Below are 21,139 nucleotides of genomic sequence, written 5' to 3'. Positions count from 1 at the left end.
AGAGTCCCCTTCTTACAGGCACTGATGCCAAAGAGAAATTGAAGGTGGTATGTATTCTAGTGTCCAATTGTGAACCCATGTGAATGGTGGTACCATTTGGCAGGATGGAGAATAATCAAAGGAGTAGGTCTCCACAGAAGGTAGGAGTTCTGCTTGGAATATGTCAAATGTGAGCTGCCTAGGGGCCACTCATGTTGGAATGTGCAGTATAGACTCTGGAGCCTGGAAGGGATATGTTGGCTGGACATACCAATTTATGGGTGATGATGGAAAACATGGGTGCAAGTATTATCCAGAGTGGCATTGGATATGAGAAAAGATGAGGCCAAGGACAGAACTGCAAAGAATACCGTCATTAAATTGAAAATCAGTCCTAATTTTTCTCTTTTGCTTTGTTCCTATTTTCCTTTGTTTTTCTATTGAAAAATTTAAAATATGTTTTAAAAACAGTCATCATCAGAAATATTTATACATAGAATTATGTAAAAATAGCTAGGGCGTTTATTCTTAAGTTGAAAGCAATACATGTAAAAAAAAACCCCCGAAACACAAAAAAGTGCCTTTGCATCTCCTCAGGTCTGTTCAAGGACAACAGCACAGTCACAAGCTCGATTTAGCACTGATTCTGCGTCCTTGCCATCCCTTTTATCTTTTGGAAGCCAGGTTCTCTTCATTTCTAAGCCACAAATTATTCTGTCAATTCCAGCATTCACGATTTTTCACCTTAGAATTGATGATGTGTTAGAGTTGAATTAGCAGTCATTGTTTTTCTAAGTGGCACATAAAGTAATTTTGCATCTTAGAGTCGTTAGCCTGTCCGATTCAGTCACATGGTATTGCTTTGTGTCTTCAACTTTGGCAACAGCAAGATGCCCTTTGGAATCGAGAAGGATGGCGTGAAATGGCCCCTTCTGCTCCCCAGCCTTCCTCCACCTGACCAGACTTAGCTGGCTTCCATGCGGTGACCCTTGGGGGCCAGAGCCCCCTCGTGAAAAGCCAGGAGCTGGGCAGCAAGGGCGAGGGCTGGGCACTCAGACCCTCTTATCCTGGGGTTTTGCAGGCCCTGAGAGAGCCGAGGAAAGTGAGAACCCAGTGACCTTATAAAAACAAGCCCTTTTCTTCACAGAGGGCCGCGCTGTGTTGCTCAGGGTTCTGGTTGCAAGCAGCGGGCACTAAGTCCAGTGGGATTCACTGGAAGGAAATCTGGTGTTGACATCACCTCTGGTGAGATTTACTGGAAGGAAACCTGGTGCTCACAGGATCAACAGGAGGCAGAAGGAACGGGCTTAAAAAAGAGCAGAGGCCAAGGGAGCCCAGACTGTGGACCTCTGGAACAATCTGGCCAGGATGTTGGGACATTGCTGCTACCATGGCATGCTGCCAGAAATTGATCCTTACTCTTCCCTTGGCTTCACCTCCTGGCTCCAAAGACAAAGTCCCAGTTAGGAGCATCCAGTCTAACTGCTAAGATCCTGCCTGTGTTCTGGTCACTGGGAGATGGGGAGCAGGAAGGTGTCTCCTCTGGGGCTTCAGGAGAAGAAAGTAGGGGTTCAGCATGTCGCCAACACAGCAGTACTACGAGGAGCACCCCCAGACAGAAAGGGGTTTTGATGTTGTATAGCCAGAGAGTGACAGGCGTTCACCACGCTCCCCTTCCAAAGTCTCAGCTCTGTGAGGCCATCAGAGCGGATCAACCATCAGAGGACTGGAGTTTTGACTTCATTCTGAAACGCAGGTTGGCAGAGCAAACAACCCTTCCAGAGCCCACACAGAGGGTCAGGCCTTGTGCTAAATGTGTCCTGTGTGATTGCTGCTGAACACGCAACTATTCATTCTTAGACCTTTAGGAGATCATAAGAGGAGGACAGTGGTTACCAAAGATTTTCCCAACTATAAAGGACTGAATGCAGCAGCTGCTGGTGGCAGAACCCGGGGGCTAAATAAAATAAAGTGTCTAAAAGATGCCATTGTTTGAAATTAGCCGCTCAGACTGACAGGTAATTAACTTCTGCCACTAGTTTAATTTCTCGTGTGGACCTCGTGCAGGAAACCATACGTGGGTGGTAATTTTTTTCCCTCCAATCTCAGAGGAAATGTAACTGGGTGTGAACTAGTGGCACAACTCATATATCAGTAGTCTGTAGTGGGTCTACATAAATCCTTTTCTTTAAAGTTATTTAACTGTTTTGAAAATGGTTTCAACAGAAGTAATTCCAATTGCACCAGAAAGGAAACCAGAGTCTTAAAGAAAAATAGACTCTCTTTGCTGAGCAAGGCAAACATATCAGTATGCAGAGAAACGAACCAGTCTCTTGTGTTTTATTTCCTTAACAAATCTACTGAAACACTTACTTTGTGTCTTTAAAAGGCTGATAGACAAAGAACTCTGTGGCCACTAAAAATTAATGCCTACAATTGTTTTGTAACCTCTTTAAAAGGTCAGGTATTTAAAAAAAAAATTGTTTCTCTGTTATTCATAGTATTTCATTGTGGGATTTTGCACATATTATAAACACAGTAAGTATTTGGGTTTTTTTAATTCATCAAAAACATATTCTCTGGGGAAGAATTTTCTATTTGAATAGTTAGATAACCTGCAGTTTTCCCGCATACTTCATGTATAAAATAACACATTGCTGTCCCCAACCTAGCCCTGGGTTTAGCCAAGCCCTTATAGACTATTTTCTTTTTTTTTAAGATTTTATTTATTTATTTATTTGGGGGGAGAGGGTCAGAGGCAGAGGGAGAGAGAGAATCTCCAGTAGACTCCCCGTTAAGCGTGGAGCCCGAGTTGAGCATGGAGGCGAACACGTGGCTCGATCCCCTGACACTGAGCTGTGACCTGAGCCGGAATCAAGAGTCTGGTGCTTAACTAACTGAGCCACCCAGGTGCCCCTTATAGACTACTTTGTGTCAGGATGTTGCATTTTGACTCTTCCAGGAATTAATATCTAAAATAAAAACTCTTATATCTGTAAAAGGTGAGAACTTGATACTATTTAAAGCTGACTAATTCTGAAATAAAGAAATCGACTTCATTTAAGAACTAGAGGATGAGAGGGGTGCCTGGGTGGCTCAGATGGTTAAGCGTCTGCCTTCGGCTCAGGTCATGATTCCAGGGTCTTGGGATCAAGCCCCACGTCGGGCTCCTGGCTTAGCGGGGATCGGCTTGTGAATCTGCTTCTCCCTCTCCCTCTGCCTCCCCCCGCCCCGCTCATGCTCATTCTCTGTATCTCTGTGTCTCAAATGAATAAATAAAATCTTAAAAAAAAAAAAAAAAAGAACTAGAGGATGAGAATGTACAAACAGATGGCTCTGATAAAAGCAAAATTATTTTCTACAATTCTATCATCAGTGGAACAGATAATAAGTTAATTTAAACCTTGACCCATTATACCCCTTGGATCCACAGAATGAGATGGAAGAATCTGTTATTATTAGTCTTCCGAAAGATCTTCACCCTTAACCCCTTGAATTTTTTGCTCAATTGTCACCTCAGTGTGGCCTTTCCTGACCACTCTATTTTAAATTTCATCTCTTCCTCCCCTTACCAGCATGCCCAATCCCCTTTTCTGGCTTTCTCTTTTCCCATAACACTTATCTGATACAATATATGTTTTATTTATTTGTTTGTGGTTTCTCTCCCTCACCTCAGATGGAAGCTCCATGAGCACAGAGATTTTTTTTTTTTTTTTTGTCTCTCTTTTCCCTCTCATATTCCCAGTACCTGGTGCCTAATAAATGTATGGTTGATATACAAGCTAATGCAACGTTTGAAAGTTTTTGCATATGGATATCCCCAACTTTCTTGGTTTAAAAAGCAAATTCACATCAATTATTTTATTTGGTTATTCTTACAACATTGTGTTTTAAGAAAGGATTATTATCCCAATTCAGAAGATGAGGAAACAGGGCCTCAGCGAGTTTCTACAAATTATGTAAAATCAAGGGGCTAGCAAGAGGTAGACTCCAGCCTCAAACCCAGATCAATTACTTCCCTTGAGGTGCTGCTCCCAACCCGACTTGTGAATCTGCCTAGCCAGAGGAATTAATGCTTTATATTAGGCATCGATGGGGTAGTGGATTCCGAAATAAAGATGAGAACAGAATTTGGATGCAGTAGCCATTTATTCTTTTTTTTTTTAAAGAGTTTATTTATTTGACACAGACACAGCGAGAGAGGGAACACAAGTAGGGAGAGTGGGAGAGGTAGAAGCAGGCTTCCCGTCGAGCAGGGAGACCCATGTGGGACTCAATCCCAGGACCCTGAGATCATGACCTGAGCCCAAGGCAGACGCATAACGACTGAGCCACCCAGGTGCCCAGTCAACTGTATTTTTTTTTTTTAAGATTTTATTTATTTGACAGAGAGAGACACAGTGAGAGAGGGAACACAAGGAGGGGGAGTGGGAGAGGGAGAAGCAGGCTTCTCGCTGAGCAGGGAGCCCCATGTGGGACTCGACCCCAAGAACCTGGGATCATGACTTGAGCTGAAGGCAGACGCTTAACAACTGAGCCACCCAGGCGCCCATGGATGTAGTAGCCATTTATTCTTAATAAATAAAACAACCCATCATCTCTAGCTCTCGAGGATGTGAAACCTAACTTCTCCACAACTGAGCCTTACACGTACTTGCCTCTTGGAAGTAGAAGAGCCGTTCTTCTTGAGGCCATGGTGTATCCACCCTGAAGAGCCTATGCAAACCCTTCCTTACCCTGCAGCTTTAACACTGTACCTGCTTTTACTGTGGGCCTTTCTCCAAGGCTGCCTTTCTAGGTCATGTCAGGCTCTGAGCAGGGGAGGGGATAGTATACCTGATGGTTAAAGCTCCTAGATCTGAAAACGGGCAGAACCAGACAGAACTTGAAGTTTGATGTGGTTGGGAGCAGCTCAGGCTGCTGTAGCAAAGTCCTACAGTCCTGGTGGTTTAAGCAGTAGAAACTTAACGTCTCAGTTCTGGATGCTAGCATGCCAGGATCAAGGTGTTGACAAGGTTGGTTCCTTCTGAGCGGTGTAAGGAAGATGCTCTTCTGTGCCTGTTCCCTACTTTCTGATGGTTTGCTGGCAATCCTGGGCACTCTTCAGCTGCTAGAAGCATCACACCAGTCGTCTTCTGCTTCGCATGGCATTCTCCCTGTGTGTGAGTCTGTGTCTATAAGGATATCAGTCATATTGGATGAGGTGCCCACCCTGCTCCAGTCTGATCTCGTCTTAACTGAATATATCTGCAATGACCCTATTTCCAAATAGGTCACATTCTGAGATGCTAAGGATTAAGACTTTAACATACAAAATGTTCAGGGTGTTGCGGGGTTGGGGGGGAGGTCCCACCATAACACAGACCCTATCACCTGTGTAGTTGTTGTATTTACTTGCATTTTGTAAGTGTCTGGGGCATTGCTGCTAAATCCATTAAATTTAAAGAAATGTCTCTAGAAGGTTCAGAAATAGAGCCACTTTCTAGCAGATTAGTGGTCTTTTGAAGATTGCTTCTCCATCCAGGGTTTACCAGAAGAGGAGACTTACCTTCAGCTGGTGCCTCCTAAGGCTTCGTGTTAGGTCTTTGGATCAGGATACATAATGGCCACGTGACTCTTTGGTTTGTGACTTTCCAAGCACGTTTTTAATGGGTAAATAGTGGTAATATCTTTGTATATGGATAAGGACTTAGACGTGCTGTTTATAACTTTAAAGGTTTATTTGTCTAAAAATCAGGGTAACTCAGTGTTCTTTTCAGAATCTCAAGTGCAACTCTTTATTGCATGTGTTAATAATAAATGACCATTTTCCTTAAAAGCGTTTCACATTCTTTCTAATATGTACATAGTGTGGTTATAAAGTAATGAGGTTGGTTCCACATTCTACACATGCACCTGGAGTACTGTTTCAATGAATATACACATTAAAAATTTCTTAATATCTAAATTGCAATGCCATACTCTACACATCCCAATTTTTTGAGTTGCTTTTCTGCCCCCAAATCACTTGCTTAATGTAGTCAGACTTTTTGGAGTTGCTTTTCAGGCTACAGATATTTATTTGGGCATTTAGGTATGCATTTATAATGCATTCTTTAAGTGGTTGGTGCTGAAATTTTGAGTCAATGTAAATCTCAGGATTTATTATCATGGAAATGGGACTATCTACAGCACTTGAGATCTTACGGAAAGTCTGTAAATATTTGATGGATGAATGAATATATGAATGAATGTATGGGCAGGGAGTAAGTGAATTCATTTCTTTTGAATTCCATTTGAACCAATGAAATCAATAACCTCCAGTGACTATAATACTCAGGAGAGAAGATAATATACTTAAAAAACTGTGAAAGCAAGTTTTAATTTTTTATATCATTTTATTTCTATACATTGTATTTTCTTGTGACACCTTGACTCTCCCCTTCGTCATCCACATTGTGACTGATGGTTTCAAGCGCTCTGTAATGAAAGGGGCCTCTAAGAAAGGCAGGTTGAGAGCAGACACAATGAGCACACATTTGCATAGGGCAGGAAGGGCACTGTAACATCTGGTGGTGGTAGCAGACTGGTCCATTTGTTGGTGCTCATTAAATTCGCATTAATGCATGAGCTGCTCTGAATGTGTAAATGCCATTTGGGGTTGGTTGCTTTCTCCCAGGCCAAGGGCAGTGACTTTGGGGGCTCTACCCCCTGGTTGTTTACTTGCCAATGGCATTTGACCTGGGGTCAGACCTGTATTTAACCCTTTCCTGTAGGTCAAAAACAAATTAATTTGGTGAGAATTAAATTGGAAATGAGTCGTCTGTACAGCAGGTGTTCCCTGTGGAGAATGTGCCCCAGGTGGAAACATTTTGAGATCTATTCCTGGGTCATCTCTGAAGAAGCTTCAGAGGTCAGAAAGGCAATTCCAAGACATCCCATGTGGTGAGGGCCTGGAGATGGATGTTAGCAGGTGCTGACTCTTGCAGTTTTCTCAACAGCTTGGGGGGACTTTCAAAGGGGCCCCTTTTGGAGCTAATTTATTCATATATTCATGAACATATATCTTGGGCATTCATTGAGGACTGATTTACTTAGAAGTTGCCCTAAATGATTGGAACTTTACCCTTTGCCCCTACCTCCCACCATCAACCAAAGGCTTTGATTTGAAGGAAACAAAATAATGCATTTTTCTTTCTTTTTTTCTAGAGGATGAGGAAGATGAGGAAATGGTAGAACCTAAAGTTGGCCACGATTCAGAACTGGAAAATCAAGACCAAAAACAGGAGGTGAAGGAAGGTATGGTATGGTATAGGAGATAAATTAGTCATCATTTTATTGTTGTTATCGTTTACCAACATAAGAGGCTATCCTGGTAAGTAGAAATTAAATGCACACTCCCTATGTGGAAGATCTCTATGGTTGTTCAATACATTACATTTAGCACTATAAACTGTAATCCCCAAAGCAAGAGTCATTTATTCTTTTGACCAATGGAAGTAAATAAAATAGAAACCATCCACAATTCTAGCAACAAGTCCACTCACAATTCCAGTAAAATTATCACTAAATAGTGAGAAAATAAGATAGTTGTTATCCATTGTCATGTTACCTAGGTCACTGCATTGTATATTCCCAATGATAACAGTAAAGGGAAGAAGCAGCTATAATTATTTCGTTAATAAATTCTGAAGTTTATTCATGTGATCTACACAGAAACATTAACAGTGATCATTACTATTAACTATACTGTTCACAGTTTTCTTCCACGGCTCTGTCTGTATGAAGAACAACCTTTCCATGTTCCAGTGATAATAACGATGAGCATTTATTAAGGGCTTGCTGTGTACTCAACTCTTTCCTAAGCCCTTTAGAGATATTATTATCTACACCTCAAAACATCCTTTTGAAGCAGATACTATAATTATTACTACTTTACAGATAAAGAACCAGGAAGGGAGAGGTTTAAAAACTTATCCAAAGATACAGTATGTATCCAGGATTTGTAGTTGACTCCAAAGATATAGTACATTTCACCACGATGGCATCATCCTTTTGTAGCACTGGGTCTCAAAAACAAGAAAGCAGAAAGAAAAAAGAAAAGGGAAGACAAGAAATACTACAGGTGCCGATTCCCTAAAAATCTAATTTTGTAACCCTTTGAGATTCTCAGTCCCTGGAGATAAAAGAACTTTGAAATTGTCATTCTTACTGACAAACGAAGTATGCATAGATTGAAAAGCTTCTTCCATAGTCCCCGCTCAGTGTCCCAAATATAGATCAACACAAGTCTAATTAGAAGCTCACTTGATTTTTAAATTCAAAAGATGCCTGTGTCTCTGGTATAGTATGTGGCACATAGTTGTCACTGGGGACTTTTATAGGAATGGGTACATATTGGTCATATATGCTCACTTTGACCTGCTCGGGCATTGAGTGATTTCGATTACCATCAAGTTCTGGGCTCCGACTAAGGGCAGGGAGTAGATGCAGCCTCTTTAACAGTAGCATCCACAGAAGGCACGAGAGTGATGTTTTCTGAGGGATTCTAAATGCACTTGATGGAAGAGACTTTGTCTAAAATTCTAAGAACACTTTTTTTAAGCTGGTGAATGGAATATCATTAACACAGGTGTAGCAAGAGATGAAATAAGTCAGGATTTATTAAAATACATAAAGGGGTTTTCCTTTTGCAAAATATCCTTAAGCCCTGCTGGGTGATAAGGAGCCAGGGTGTCTTTGTGTGTCTTGGCACAGATTCTCTCCTGCCCATCACCCCCCAAACTGTCCCCAAACTGTCTTCTCTGGCAAAGTAAGGCAGCCCCCTTCTTCAGTCCGGAGCAAAAACACCGTCTCGTTTTTAACTGTTGCTCAGGCTTCATGGAATTGATTAAAGTCCTGTTAAAAGTCAAAAAGGAGTTGGAAGAACATTTCCTGTGTACTACTGCGCCGTGTGCTTTTTCTCTATTAATGGCTTTTCTGCAAATTAGCACATAATGGGTTAAAAGCATGTTTATGTTGGCATCAAACTCTCTCTGGCTTTTTTTTTTTTTTTTTTTTTTAAGTAAGACAGTATTTTGCAAACGTTTTCAAGAATCTGCAGCAGATATAATCGTGGCGCCATTCACACGGCTGCAGAGCAGTTAGGGTTGTGTCAGCACTTCCCTTATGAACCTTGAGTTTCAGGGATTTATTACTCAGCCATAAAAATTTGCTCTGGGCTGAAACTTGACATACATGGTTTCAAACCAGGGAGCACATTTTTGAGAAATCTGGCCTTTTTGGGAGTTAAAAAAAAAGGTCAGTGGGAGATGGGGAAAAAAAAATCAGTGCTCACTAGCTTTTGACATTCTTGCCCGTGTGATATCAAAATGCACTAAACGGTCAAGAAATAAGGGTTTACTATTTTACTGTTTGCACTCTTTTTTTCCACAACAGAGTAGTGCAAACGACAGGTATATGTTAGCTTTTAATCAAATTTTAGGCAATTTCTACATGTGAGTGTTTTGGTATCTTCATGTTTAGAGATTTAAAACAACAGAAACAGAAACCTAACTCTTGTAAATGCACATTAACTTCAGAGAAGGAGATCCTCCTTCTTTATTAGTTTGGTTTGGTTTTCTTGCTCCTGTTTATGAAATGATTTCACTGTAAAATTCCCAGAAGAGCCACCGTCCCTGTTTAATCAGGTTTAAGATTTAAGCTACATGGGTTTACTCCTTTATTTTTTGTCTTTTGCATATACCCTTGAAAAATAGCTAAAAGATTTAATTTTTTATATCGAAACTCAAAGCTGCATCGTTGAAAACAAGGCAAGACATTTCTGAAATGAATATTTTTAAAATAGCTTTTGACCTCAAGGAAAGATTATAAAATACTTAATATGAATTGTGAATTTCATTATGAATTTTGTATTTAAAAAAAATCAAAATGTGAAACCAAAGATATAGTATATAGTAAATAGAGTAAAACAACAACAACAAACTGGAAAAGTACCTATTAAGTCAATAAAAAAAAAAAAAACAACTCAAGAAAGCACAGCAAATAGGATAGAATCCTCATAAAGACACATACACAAGTATTTTCAAATACGAAATGAGAAATTAACTTTTCTATAATGAAAAAGAATAAACAATAGACCCTAAAATAAAATGTGTACTAGATTTTAATCTTGCAACCACAAAGTCATAGACTTAGGCCATCTTCTAAACTTCAAATTTCATGAATTCAGTACATTGTCTTCATAGTTGTTATTCAAGCTAAATGTAACTGTTCAGGTAAATTTGGGCAAGTACGGAAATTGTCATTTGGATCATATGTTAGTTATATCCATGTATTTGACTTTTCATAAGGAATTTTTCTTTTTTTTTAAAAAAAAGGCCATTTTACATGCATAAAATATTGTTAGCTCTTGGCAGAAATACTCCATGTTTTGTGTTGCAAAAACAAACAGACCTGCGATAATAACATTTTCTGCTTAACTTAAAAAGAAAAATCAATGATTAACAATGCCTACGTTTTGCTCTGGTATGCCTTTTGCTATTAAATTAATTCACACTTTTTTATGTGGTGAACATGTTGAAGATAATTCATTAGGTGCCGGGGATAGGGAGAAGCTGCAGAAACAGATATATCAGGGAGAATTTGGGGTCTACTCCGAAGTAATACAGTTCTGATTCTAATTATTTGTGCTTGCATTTTGAATCTTGTGGATTCCATTAATCAACCAATTTTTCTTTCATGAAATACAGTGTGTGGAGAGGTGTTTTCTCTGAATACAGCTTTTAGTCGGGGTTCCTGGATACTCCCATTATGTTTTCATTACATTGTAACACTTATCAATTTAAAGATTTTAAATACAGGAGGTTTGGGGGTCTATCAGAAATAACTATGGCCCTATTTAATTTCTAAGTTGAATATTGTTTATGACTTTCAAAAAGTACTTGTCTGCACATGCATCTTATTATTTTGTGCTAACAAATCATGTCATTTGATCCCTGTTAGACATCAAAGCTTAATATAAAATATATCCTTTGTTTTGCTTCAGTAGCAGTTTAATTTCAAGCCAAATACTGTATTGTCAAACATAATGTCTGGAGAGGCTACTCCTTCACCTACCTGAACTTGGCCTCTGCAAATACACTTTGATCAGCCATTTATGTTTCTCTTAGAGAAGGAGTTGTATGTCTTGAAAGCTGAGATCAAAGTGACAATAAGCTACAGGGAAGAAAAAATTACAGAAAATGACATAGATACTATTTTTTATTCAAGATAGTGGACCTGTAAGGAAAGATACAGGTGAAATATAAGTAACTCAAAAAGATAAACAGAGAGTAGAATAGATATTTTAAATATTATTTTAAAAAAGAATAAAGAGAAAAAAGTCCTATTTCTCTGCTTAATTTCAGATAGGTCTCAAGTCATCCATCAATAGTAACTAAGGCTGAACAAGGCTTTTAAAATAAGACATTCTTCTTGGCCTTATGGTATCCTCGTTTGGTGAAGCTTGTTTGTTTATGTAACACAGTACTACCAAACCAAAATGAACCTAGCATTTTGTAGGTTTGGTTTTTTTTTTTTTTTCTTTTGCCTGGTTACCTGTTTTCTTGAACTTACATAAGGGTGAAAAAATTCAAAGGCCTCATTTATGGGAGTTTTAGAAAAGTAGACTAATTACTACTTAATTACTAATTATTGAATGCATAACTATTTGCCTAGTATATTTATCCTTAAGCCTTAAATGAGATTTCAAGTTTAGGTATCATTACCCCATTTTATTGATTAAAAACTGCTACTCAGAGAGCTTTAGTTGATTAAAGAATCAAAGTTAGTGAAGGGCAGAGGCAATGTTAGATTCCGGGTTGGTTTTGTAGAGTCCTTGTTGTTTACGTCTACACATTGCCACTTTCACCGTTTCTCAGACCAGTGTGGGCACCTCTGCTCAGCAGGTATCGATGGAGGTTCCCAGAGCATCCCAGTACACGTTGGCATATTAAGGGCTCTAGAGGCTTCAGCAGCAAAGGAATATTTCTAACTATGTGTAGGGCTACCGCAAACTACGGGACGAACTCTTTTGGGAGACAATCGTCTGCTGTATGTAGGAGGTGAATCATGTTTTGTTATAATATGACCTTGGAGAGCATTTTGCCAAGTGTGAACAAACTACATTATCCTAACCCTAGTCTTGTACAAACACAGATTCTGGAGTCCGTCCAGACCCCCTGCACCGTGGGCTGGGGCAGGGAAGGGGAGGTCAGAAGCAGGAAGACATTATGGACATTCAAGTCTTGAGATCCACTGCCTTGGCTCTGCAGTCATTCTGCTTGCCAGTTCAGATTTGGTAGGCCAGTGGCTTCACGACACACTGATCGACACAAGTAACATAAAACAAACTGCTACCACTGACTGCACCTATGTGGGTCCTCTGACCCTGTGGCCAGGTAGGAATGGTGATGGGGATGGTTGTGGAAGAGTTTGGGCAAGCCCGTGGGTGAGAGACTGCACTAGGGACTCCAGCACTGATTGCAGTGCAGCACCCTCCTCCTGTCCCTTAAATTCCAGAAGCTTCCAGTCATCCAGAGAGTGATGCACCAAACATGTACTGAATGCTCTCTGCAAGGGAGTTGAGCTGGGGCTCCTGAAGAACCACAAAGTTTCAGCTGACCCTTTCTGTGCTTGAGGGCTTCTCAGTCTGGGGGAGTCCCTAATCCTTTCTCGATCATTGTATGTAAGCCTTGCCACTGAAGGGATTGTCTGTGTAACCTACTTGGGACTCTGACACCAGGACATACTGCCAGTTACTTAATCTCTCTTTGCCTCATTTTGTATCTTCAAACTTAGTTTAATAAGATTAATCACGCTAGAAAAGAAAGGCATAAAAACAATTTCGAGATGTCTTATAAAAGCGTTTATTTGTTCCATGCGTTTGTTTAAAAGCAGAAGATATCTCAGGGGAAAGCAGGTTTGGAATGACACGTTTCAGGTTTTGAGTGGAACCTGTGTAAGAGCCAGTTGGCCTTACCAAATAACCCTCTAAAATAAAATGAATGTGTCCAGGAGAGCGAGGAAGGATGCTACCCAGATCATATTATAGACAGTTCTGAGTTATTTCATATGTGCAGCTTTCAGTCATATCCAATATACATAGTTTTATAGATTTTTCTATTATGTACTCTTTGAGCTCTTTTTCAAGTTCAGTTCTAAAGCAGGGAACATTCAGAACTGGTTGCTAAAAAACACCAGTCTGTTTTCATTTGTAATCTTTGTTGACTCTTTGAAATAGTAATTAGTCCAGATATGAAATATTTTTGTAAAATTAGGGGAGTCATCTGCAAAAACCTTTGGTGTGAATTTAGGAGCAATTTAGAATCAATATTGACAATGATTTATTTCACCATCTGCTCACTCTTTTGGTAAGTCGTCTCTTTCAAGAGTTGGATTCCTCTTGAAATGTTTTAATTGTCCTTTTCTTCTTTCCTAACAATCTCTTTTACTTAAAAAGCCCCTCCACGAGAGCTGACCGAGGAAGAAAAACAGCAGATCCTTCATTCAGAGGAATTCCTCATCTTTTTTGATCGGACAATCCGGGTGATTGAAAGAGCACTGGCAGAAGACTCTGACATCTTCTTTGACTATAGCGGTCGAGAGTTAGAGGAAAAAGATGGGTTAGTTTCTTGTGTGCATTAAAAAACAAAACAAAACAAAAAAAACACTGCAATAAATTATTGTTGATTCTAAATTCACTTATGTATTGGCTAGGCAAATCCCAAACCAAACAAATCAGAGGAGGATGAAATTCCAGGGTTGATCTTGCTGAACAGCTTTGACTAAGGGCTTTGGTTATAACTTGTGGATTAATGTTTCCCTGTAATTATCATGTGCTTCCGTGAAATGCTTTTGAACTTGGTATCTGGGGAACAGTCCAGGTGATAGAGACTGGCAGAGTCACGTACATTGTCCTCTGAGAAAACACTCCTATAAGCAGCAAAGGAGATTTGTATTATATCCAGTAGATCTATTTTTGATGTCTAAGCAAACAGGAAGCTGAACAAAATAAGCATGAGAGATATGGGACCCCTTCACCGATGTGGGGAAGAGCTAACAGAGACTACAACCCTCCTCCTTTTTTTGATACCGTGAACATACGTGTATATGTCTTGTAGGACAGTCATGTGCAGGGATATATTTAGGGGCATCTGGGTGGTTCAGTCATTAAGTGTCTGCCTTCAGCTCAGGTCATGATCCCAGGGTCCTGGGATCGAGCCCTGCATCGGGCTCCCTGCTTCTCCCTCTGCCTGCAGCTCCCCCTGCTTGTGCTCTCTCTCTCCCTCTCTCTGACAAATGAATAAATAAAATATTTTTAAAAATGTATATATTTAAAGATAAAACAAAAAGTAATCAATAAAAACAAATGACCCCCAGTGACTTTCTCTGAGACTGTAACGTAAATATTGTAAAAGGCAGGGGCAGTCAACCATCATCATGGGGATACGAGGAGGTACTTTATGAGCTTTGTAAGAAATAAATATAGCCAGTTTATAGCCACCGATTTCTTTTGGCCAAGAACAATATGAAAAGGTGAGATCACCTGACTTATTCACCAGACTTGACTTTTTACTATTTCTAAAATTCAAATACAATTCTCAAAGGACAATGTATTATCATTGAGGATGCTCAAGGGAATGTAACACAACCTCCAAAAACAGTTTCGAAAGAGGGTTCTGAAAATGTTCTAACCAGTTGGCAGCATCATTAGACTATTTCAGAGAGACAGTAGTATTTTGAACATACATGTTATGAGATGCTTTATTTTTCTTTGAAAAAGCCATTACTCTATGTCTCAGTCAATTTTCTGGGTCCTGTTTCCCTCCGGGTGCCTGGCGGTTACTTGGGTGTGTGTACCTCTTGCCTGAGTTGGCAGTGATGGATTTGAGGAAGAGTTAGTAGGGGGAAAAAAAAAGTCCTAAGTCAGCCGATCGGAGCTCAGGTAAACAGTCTGGAGCCAAGTCACCATCTGAACAAGAGCTGTATAAGGCAAGTGATACAGGGTGCGAGTCAGTGGGATGAAGGAAATGAACAGGAGGAAGGTGGAAGTGGGGGAATTCCTGAACTGAAGCCCAAGAAATGTAGGCAGCTTTTTATGCAGATCCCAAAGCTGCTGGCACAGAATGAGCGTTACTCAATTTGCACCCAGTCTTGTGGAGCGAATGCATGACCAGTGTAGAGTTCTTCAAGGGAGGTTTTGTGGCCAGTTGAGTATCAGCCAAGTAAACGCTGACCAAAGTGTAGCCCCAGATGCTGTTTTGGTCTATGTTAAGTATCTAATACTTCTGGTGAGTCGCGCACCCTCCACTCTGCCTGACTCATGGTGAAACTTATCACTTACTCTTGAGCAGGGAGGCAGCACTACAGTCAACCAGAAATTATAGGTAAAGAGAAGCTTGCCTATCATCTCTGGTCTAAGGCTAGATAAGGAGATATTGGTATGATATCAAAGAATCTCCAAGAGTACTGTGCTCCCTTGATAGCTGGGAGATTTCTAGGGAACTCGGCTTCAAGATAGAACTTACTAGGAGGAAGAAAATGCTTTAGGGACTGGTCAAGATGAGAACCTGAAAATTACTTGACGTTTCATACCAGCTTTGGAGTAATACATGGAAACCTTTCCTGGGTGAGCTTTTCATAGAGGAGACTACCATTAGTTCATTTATTTATGATTAGCCTTTACTATCTAAACTGAAGCTTTGGCCTCAGTTTTATGTGCCATGCTCTTGCCATTGCATTCTTTCAATATGAGCAGCAGAGATAAAGCCCCATTCTGAAGCATCATATTTGTCTTTGATATTTAAATCCTCCTAGGGATGTCCAGGCGGGAGCCAACCTTTCTTTCAATCGTCAGTTCTACGACGAGCATTGGTCCAAGCATCGAGTAGTCACTTGTATGGACTGGTCTCTCCAGGTAAGAATTATTGCTGGGATGGAACAACCTGGGCTGTGTTCTCATGGCATTTGTATTAAAAAAAAAAAAAAGTTTTTCTCCACTACTTTAGATATATTTACTAGCCTACAATTTTTTTCTACGCCTGTTGGTTTTCTTTCTCATTTTACTGAGCTTTCAGTTGAAATTTTGCATGCTGTTATTCACATGCGTCGAGTCCCTACCATGTGCTAGGCACCAGACAAGGAGCAGGCCATCCTGTCTGTGAAACTGCTGTCCTGAAGGTCACCAGTGATTTCCCATGCATCAGATCCTGTGGCTGTTTTTAAGCCTTCATTTGCCCTGACTTCCTTGTCATCCAGCCTAGTTGACGTCCTCGTAGTCTAAAAACAATATCCTTCCACTGGGTTCCACAGCTTCACTCTCTGCTAGTTCTCACACTTCTCCAAAACTTCGTATTTCTCTTCCACCACTGTGGTCCCCGTGGTTGTACCCTCAACCTCTACTCTTCCTCCCAACATGCTCTATGTGGGACGTCTCTTCCACTTCTATGGATTCAGCCACCACGTGGCAGCCTGTTTATATCACCTGCCTATCACCCTCCGAAATTCCACTTTGCACACCAGACAGATCCACTCAGCTGCCTCATAGAATCTGCAATCACGAATTCATTTTTTTCACATATCCGAATTTTTCTTCCTACTGCATTCTAAGTTAAAGACAGCACAATATACCCAGTGGCCTAACGCAGAACTTTCATCATTAACATTAGCAACCTTCTCCCTCTCATCTCCCAGACCTAGACTGTCACTAAGACTGTCTGTTTCTCCACTCATATATTTATCACCCTATACCTGTAGTATTGCTAACCTTCTCACTGGTCTTCCTATATCCATGCTTGTTCATCTGTGGTGTTCCCTCTGGACACCTAACCAAATAATCTTTCTAAAATGCAAATCTGATCACTCCACCCCCTGGATTAAAACTCCCTGTTGCCTCTAAGTCTATACTCCTTAGTGTCGTATTCAGAGTCAAAGTAGGCAAATTTACCAAAATTCACCTTGCTGAAGAGCCAACTCCATTACATGACAGATTACCTAGCACTGAGTGGTTAAATAATGGGCACAAAGGCATACAGCCTAGTTGTGGGGTGGCCAGAGTTTGAACCCAGGTAGTCTGACCTCTGAGCCCACATTCAGAACAGCCATGCTATGTGCCTTCCTGCAATGACAATGACGTAATAGCAATGAGGAAAATGGGAATGATGAATTCTGGACATCTACGTACAGCATAGTTTCTGCTTTTTATGGTGTATGTTCTTATGGGGAATAATAATCATGGCTAGCTTTTAATTTGTGTTTCTTATGTGCTAAGCACTGTGCCAACTGCCCTGAAGGCATCCTCTAATTTCAGCCTCATAACTCAGATGAAGCAGCAACCATTAATATCCCCATTGTGCAGCTGAGGAAATTGAGCCTCAGAGAAGCTAAGTAACTTGCTAAAAATCACTCAGCTAAAATGTGGTCGTGTGGACATTTGAACTCACGTCTTTCAGCACTTCAGGGCATATTCTCTTACCAGTGCCTCTCACAAAAGACTTCTGAATCTGGAACCAAGAGAGGTTATAAGTGCCGAACGATAAGAGGCAGATAGCACAGGCTTTCAGAGGTCAGTGGAGGTTGGGATCTGTCTCTGGAAGACTGGGATTTAGACCACCGGAGGGGAGAAGAGTGTGTTCTAGGCAGAGCTGTGAAACAGATGATGTGAAGAGCCCCATTTAATCCTGCTGGAGTATAGGAGAACTGAAGGGGAGTGTAATCCCTCACAATCGGACTGTCATCAGCCACCAAGTGAGCGGGTGTTCTCTCCTCTTGAACCTCCTTTTCTTCACTTTTATTAAGTTTTTTATTTTAATTCCAGTATAGGTAACATACAGTGTTGTATTAGTTTCAAGTGTATGATACAGTGATTCAACACTTCTATACATGACTCAGTGCTCATCGTGATAAGTGTCCTCTTTATCCCTGTCACCTATTTCCCCCATCCCCCACCTGTCTCCCCTCTGGTAACCATCAGTGTGTTCTCTATAGTTAAGAGGCTGTTTCTTCATTTGTCTCTCTCTCTCTTTTTTTTTTGCTCATTTGAAGAGGAGTGTAATCCCTCACAACCGGACTGTCATCAGCCACCAAGTGGGCCAGTGTTCTCTCCTCTTGAACCTCCTTTTACATTCAAACAACAGAGCACGCAGTGCCTGATCGTGCAGAGACTAATATAAGCAGGGCTGGCCCAGCCACTTCCCGCCAGCGTGTGGGTGGTCTGTGAGCATGCTCGGGTGTACGCACAGAAATTAGATCCAAGCCTGAGGAAACACTTAGCTCGGTTTGCTCACTTGTTCAGAGTCTGGAAATTACACAGGAACCTTATCTGACGCATTTCTCAAAGGTAACTTCTGTGTTCCCGGGTCAGTTGATAAAGCTCCCTGAGGAGTTGGCAGGGCCAGCCTCAGTGGGGCCAGTCCCTGCCTGGCCACAGTGTACAGTGGTCATATGGACCATGGATGGATTTGTTTCCACATAGGGTTCTGTGTGACAGTTTGGTATTTTATTTTGGGTTTTGCAAGAACTGAAACTGTAAAGGGCAGAAGCTCTACCGCGGAGAGACCACATACACTTTTCACCATTTTTGTGTAACCTGCTCATCTACACTGTAGGAAAGAGGTTTGCAGTTCTGAAAAAGCATATTTTATATGGAGCATGAGAAAAAGGAATTAGAGGGGCAGCTGGGTGGCTCAGTCAGTACAGCATGTGACTCTCGATCTCAGGGTTGTGAGTTCAAGCCCCACACTGGTCATGGAGACTACTAAAGAAAAAAAGAAAAAGGGATTGGAACCCTCAGCTCCTACATCGTAACATTTTTATGGGGTTCAAAGGACCAGGCTTATATGCTTAGGTGATGAAGACTTCTGAATGAGTCTAGATGCAATTCAATAATATTAGGAAAGACAAGAAGGAGAGAGGCACAGTCTTGGAGTCTTAAAGTGGCCTATATGTCAAAAGTGTCTATCTGAGTGGGACAGAGGGGAGAAAAAGGAAGGAACTGTAAGGTTTCTGCATAGCTTTGCTTTGATCTCTTGGGCTTCTCAGAGAAGAACACTTTAACTTTGCAATATTTGCCAAATATCCACCAGACGTTATTCCCTGGAAGAAACTGGGTCACTTGGGGGATTATGTCAGCTTTGTCCTTCATTGACCATTGTTGAACAGTGTGAGTCAATAATACTATCCACATACCACATGACAGCTTTTCCAGACTTGTACAAAACCACACTCATGACCTTACTCCTACCATATAGACTCCCCTCACATGGAAATTGCATCCTCCATCCTTGCAGTCACCCAACGTATAAAGCTGAGTAATCTTTAATAGTTCATTTAGTTTCCAAATCCAATCAAATTTACAGTAGCAAGAAGACTCCTGCAGATACCAGTTGAAGTCCACTAATGTGGATTTGACCCTAACTTTATGCCATGCCCGCTACTTCTTGCTTATATTAGGAGATGGCTTCCTAATTGGTCTTTCTACCTCCAGTCTCTATACTGTTGAGTCCTTATAAGTATTTTTCACCAGATTGATATTTGTAAAGATTACTTATAAACTCTCACTGTCTCCTTGGGCAAGTTGCTTGGCTTCTCTCTGCTTCAGCTTCCTCATTCATAAATGATGATAATAATACCTAGCTCACATGCTTATTGTGAGTATTATATGAGTTAATGTATTTATGGCAGTAGGACTTAAAGAGTGTCTAGTACATAAAAGGCGCCCAATAAATGTGACATCATCGTGAAAGCAGTAGTAGCAGTAGTATTAGTAGTTGCTGAATAGAACTCCTACTGTCCCCAGAGTAAAGTCTAAAATCATCAGCCTGTGCTCAGTGGCCTCTGTGACAATGCCCAAAGGCATCTCCAGCCCTTTCTTCTTGTTTACAGCTTCCTCTAACCTGCCTCCCAGCCAAATGCTACAACCTGACATCTCCTGAACATGCCCTACCCTGCATTAGTTAAGAAAACTTTACCTCTGGCTAGCATGAGCAAAAGAGGGGCTGTATTGGAGAGGCACTCCTCTGCACTTAGGAGATCCATGGAAAAGATGAAGAACTGGGACTCAGGAAGAGTACAAATCTGGGCCGCTTTGTGGGACCTCACCAATAGGATGCTACATAACTTGACTCATTTGCCAGCCATGGATTCTGTGTCGCAGTTCAAAATGTACAACAGCCAGTTCAGAGGATGTGATTCGCTCCGGGTCACGTATCAACCGTGCAGTGAACTAATTGTCCCTGGGATTAGATACCTGTGTATTGAGGTAATGTCCAAAGATGGGAGAATCACTGTGAACCAGGCAGATAACCAAGAGAAATCTCCAGCACTCCTCTTTGTACCCTTGTCCATATTCCCCACTCTCTTCTCTTCTAATAACCTATCGCCTAACAAAGCCCAATGCATGTCTCATTTCGTCTTAGAAGTCCTTTCCAGTTTCTTTCTCTGCCACACCCCATCCCAACTAAGGTGGTTCTTTTCTCCTCTGTACTTCCAAAGAACCGTGTTTACATTTCCACCTTGGCACATATCATGTCCTGCCTTTATGTTTGCATTATAGTTATTCGTACCCGTGCCCTACCTCCCTCTACTTAAGGGTGAGTTCCTATAGAGCAAAGCACATTACTGTTGACATTCTTGTCCCACATTTCACCTGGCACAGTGCCTTACATATGTGTAGGAGGCACTGGACCCATGCCACAGTGGACTGGAAAGGACATGACTTTTGAAGCCAAACAGACTTCGAGTAAGGCTCTCACTTCTTCGTTTATTAGCAACATAACTCAGAACAAGTTACTTACCCTGAGACCCTTGGCTTCTTCATCTGTAGAAATGGGAAGACCACTTCTACTTTAGAGGATTGCAAGGACCAAATGAGTTAATGCATCACCCAGCTCAGTGTCTGGCACATAATGGGCACTAAAAACATGTTGGTTCCTTCCTCTCTGATGAATGTCAGATTTTATTTCTCTGTAAGAACAGCTTGAGAGCCGATCTGGTAATTTTCAGGTAAATTTCTCCTAGGTTAAATGTTGGATAATCCAACCTGATGAGTAATTATAAACTTCATAACTGTTCACATTCCCTTTAAAAGTCATAATTTTAACATTCAAGATTTAAATAATTGTTCAGAGATTTACTTTTCACT

The 21,139-nt window shown here is 40.9% G+C and overlaps 1 protein-coding gene across 3 annotated transcripts in view; it reads left to right on the top strand.

Moving 5' to 3' along the window:
- The window catches only part of DYNC1I1 (dynein cytoplasmic 1 intermediate chain 1), a 317,629-nt gene that overhangs the window by 179,875 nt on the left and 116,615 nt on the right, over nucleotides 1-21,139 (top strand). For all 3 annotated transcript variants that reach the window (XM_064575249.1, XM_045864670.2, XM_064575250.1), the window contains 3 exons: nucleotides 7,168-7,257; nucleotides 13,460-13,622; nucleotides 15,817-15,916. In XM_064575249.1, the coding sequence (XP_064431319.1) occupies nucleotides 7,168-7,257; nucleotides 13,460-13,622; nucleotides 15,817-15,916 (353 nt within the window). The remainder of the gene's footprint in view (nucleotides 1-7,167; nucleotides 7,258-13,459; nucleotides 13,623-15,816; nucleotides 15,917-21,139) is intronic.

Source organism: Mirounga angustirostris, unplaced genomic scaffold, assembly GCF_029215605.1.
Source record: "Mirounga angustirostris isolate CCGP_5_RB_7025 unplaced genomic scaffold, mMirAng1.0.hap1 SCAF_12, whole genome shotgun sequence".
Classification (NCBI taxonomy): domain Eukaryota; kingdom Metazoa; phylum Chordata; class Mammalia; order Carnivora; family Phocidae; genus Mirounga; species Mirounga angustirostris.
The sequence above is the reverse complement of the archived record's forward strand: the minus strand, read 5'-3'. Positions and strand labels throughout refer to the sequence as shown.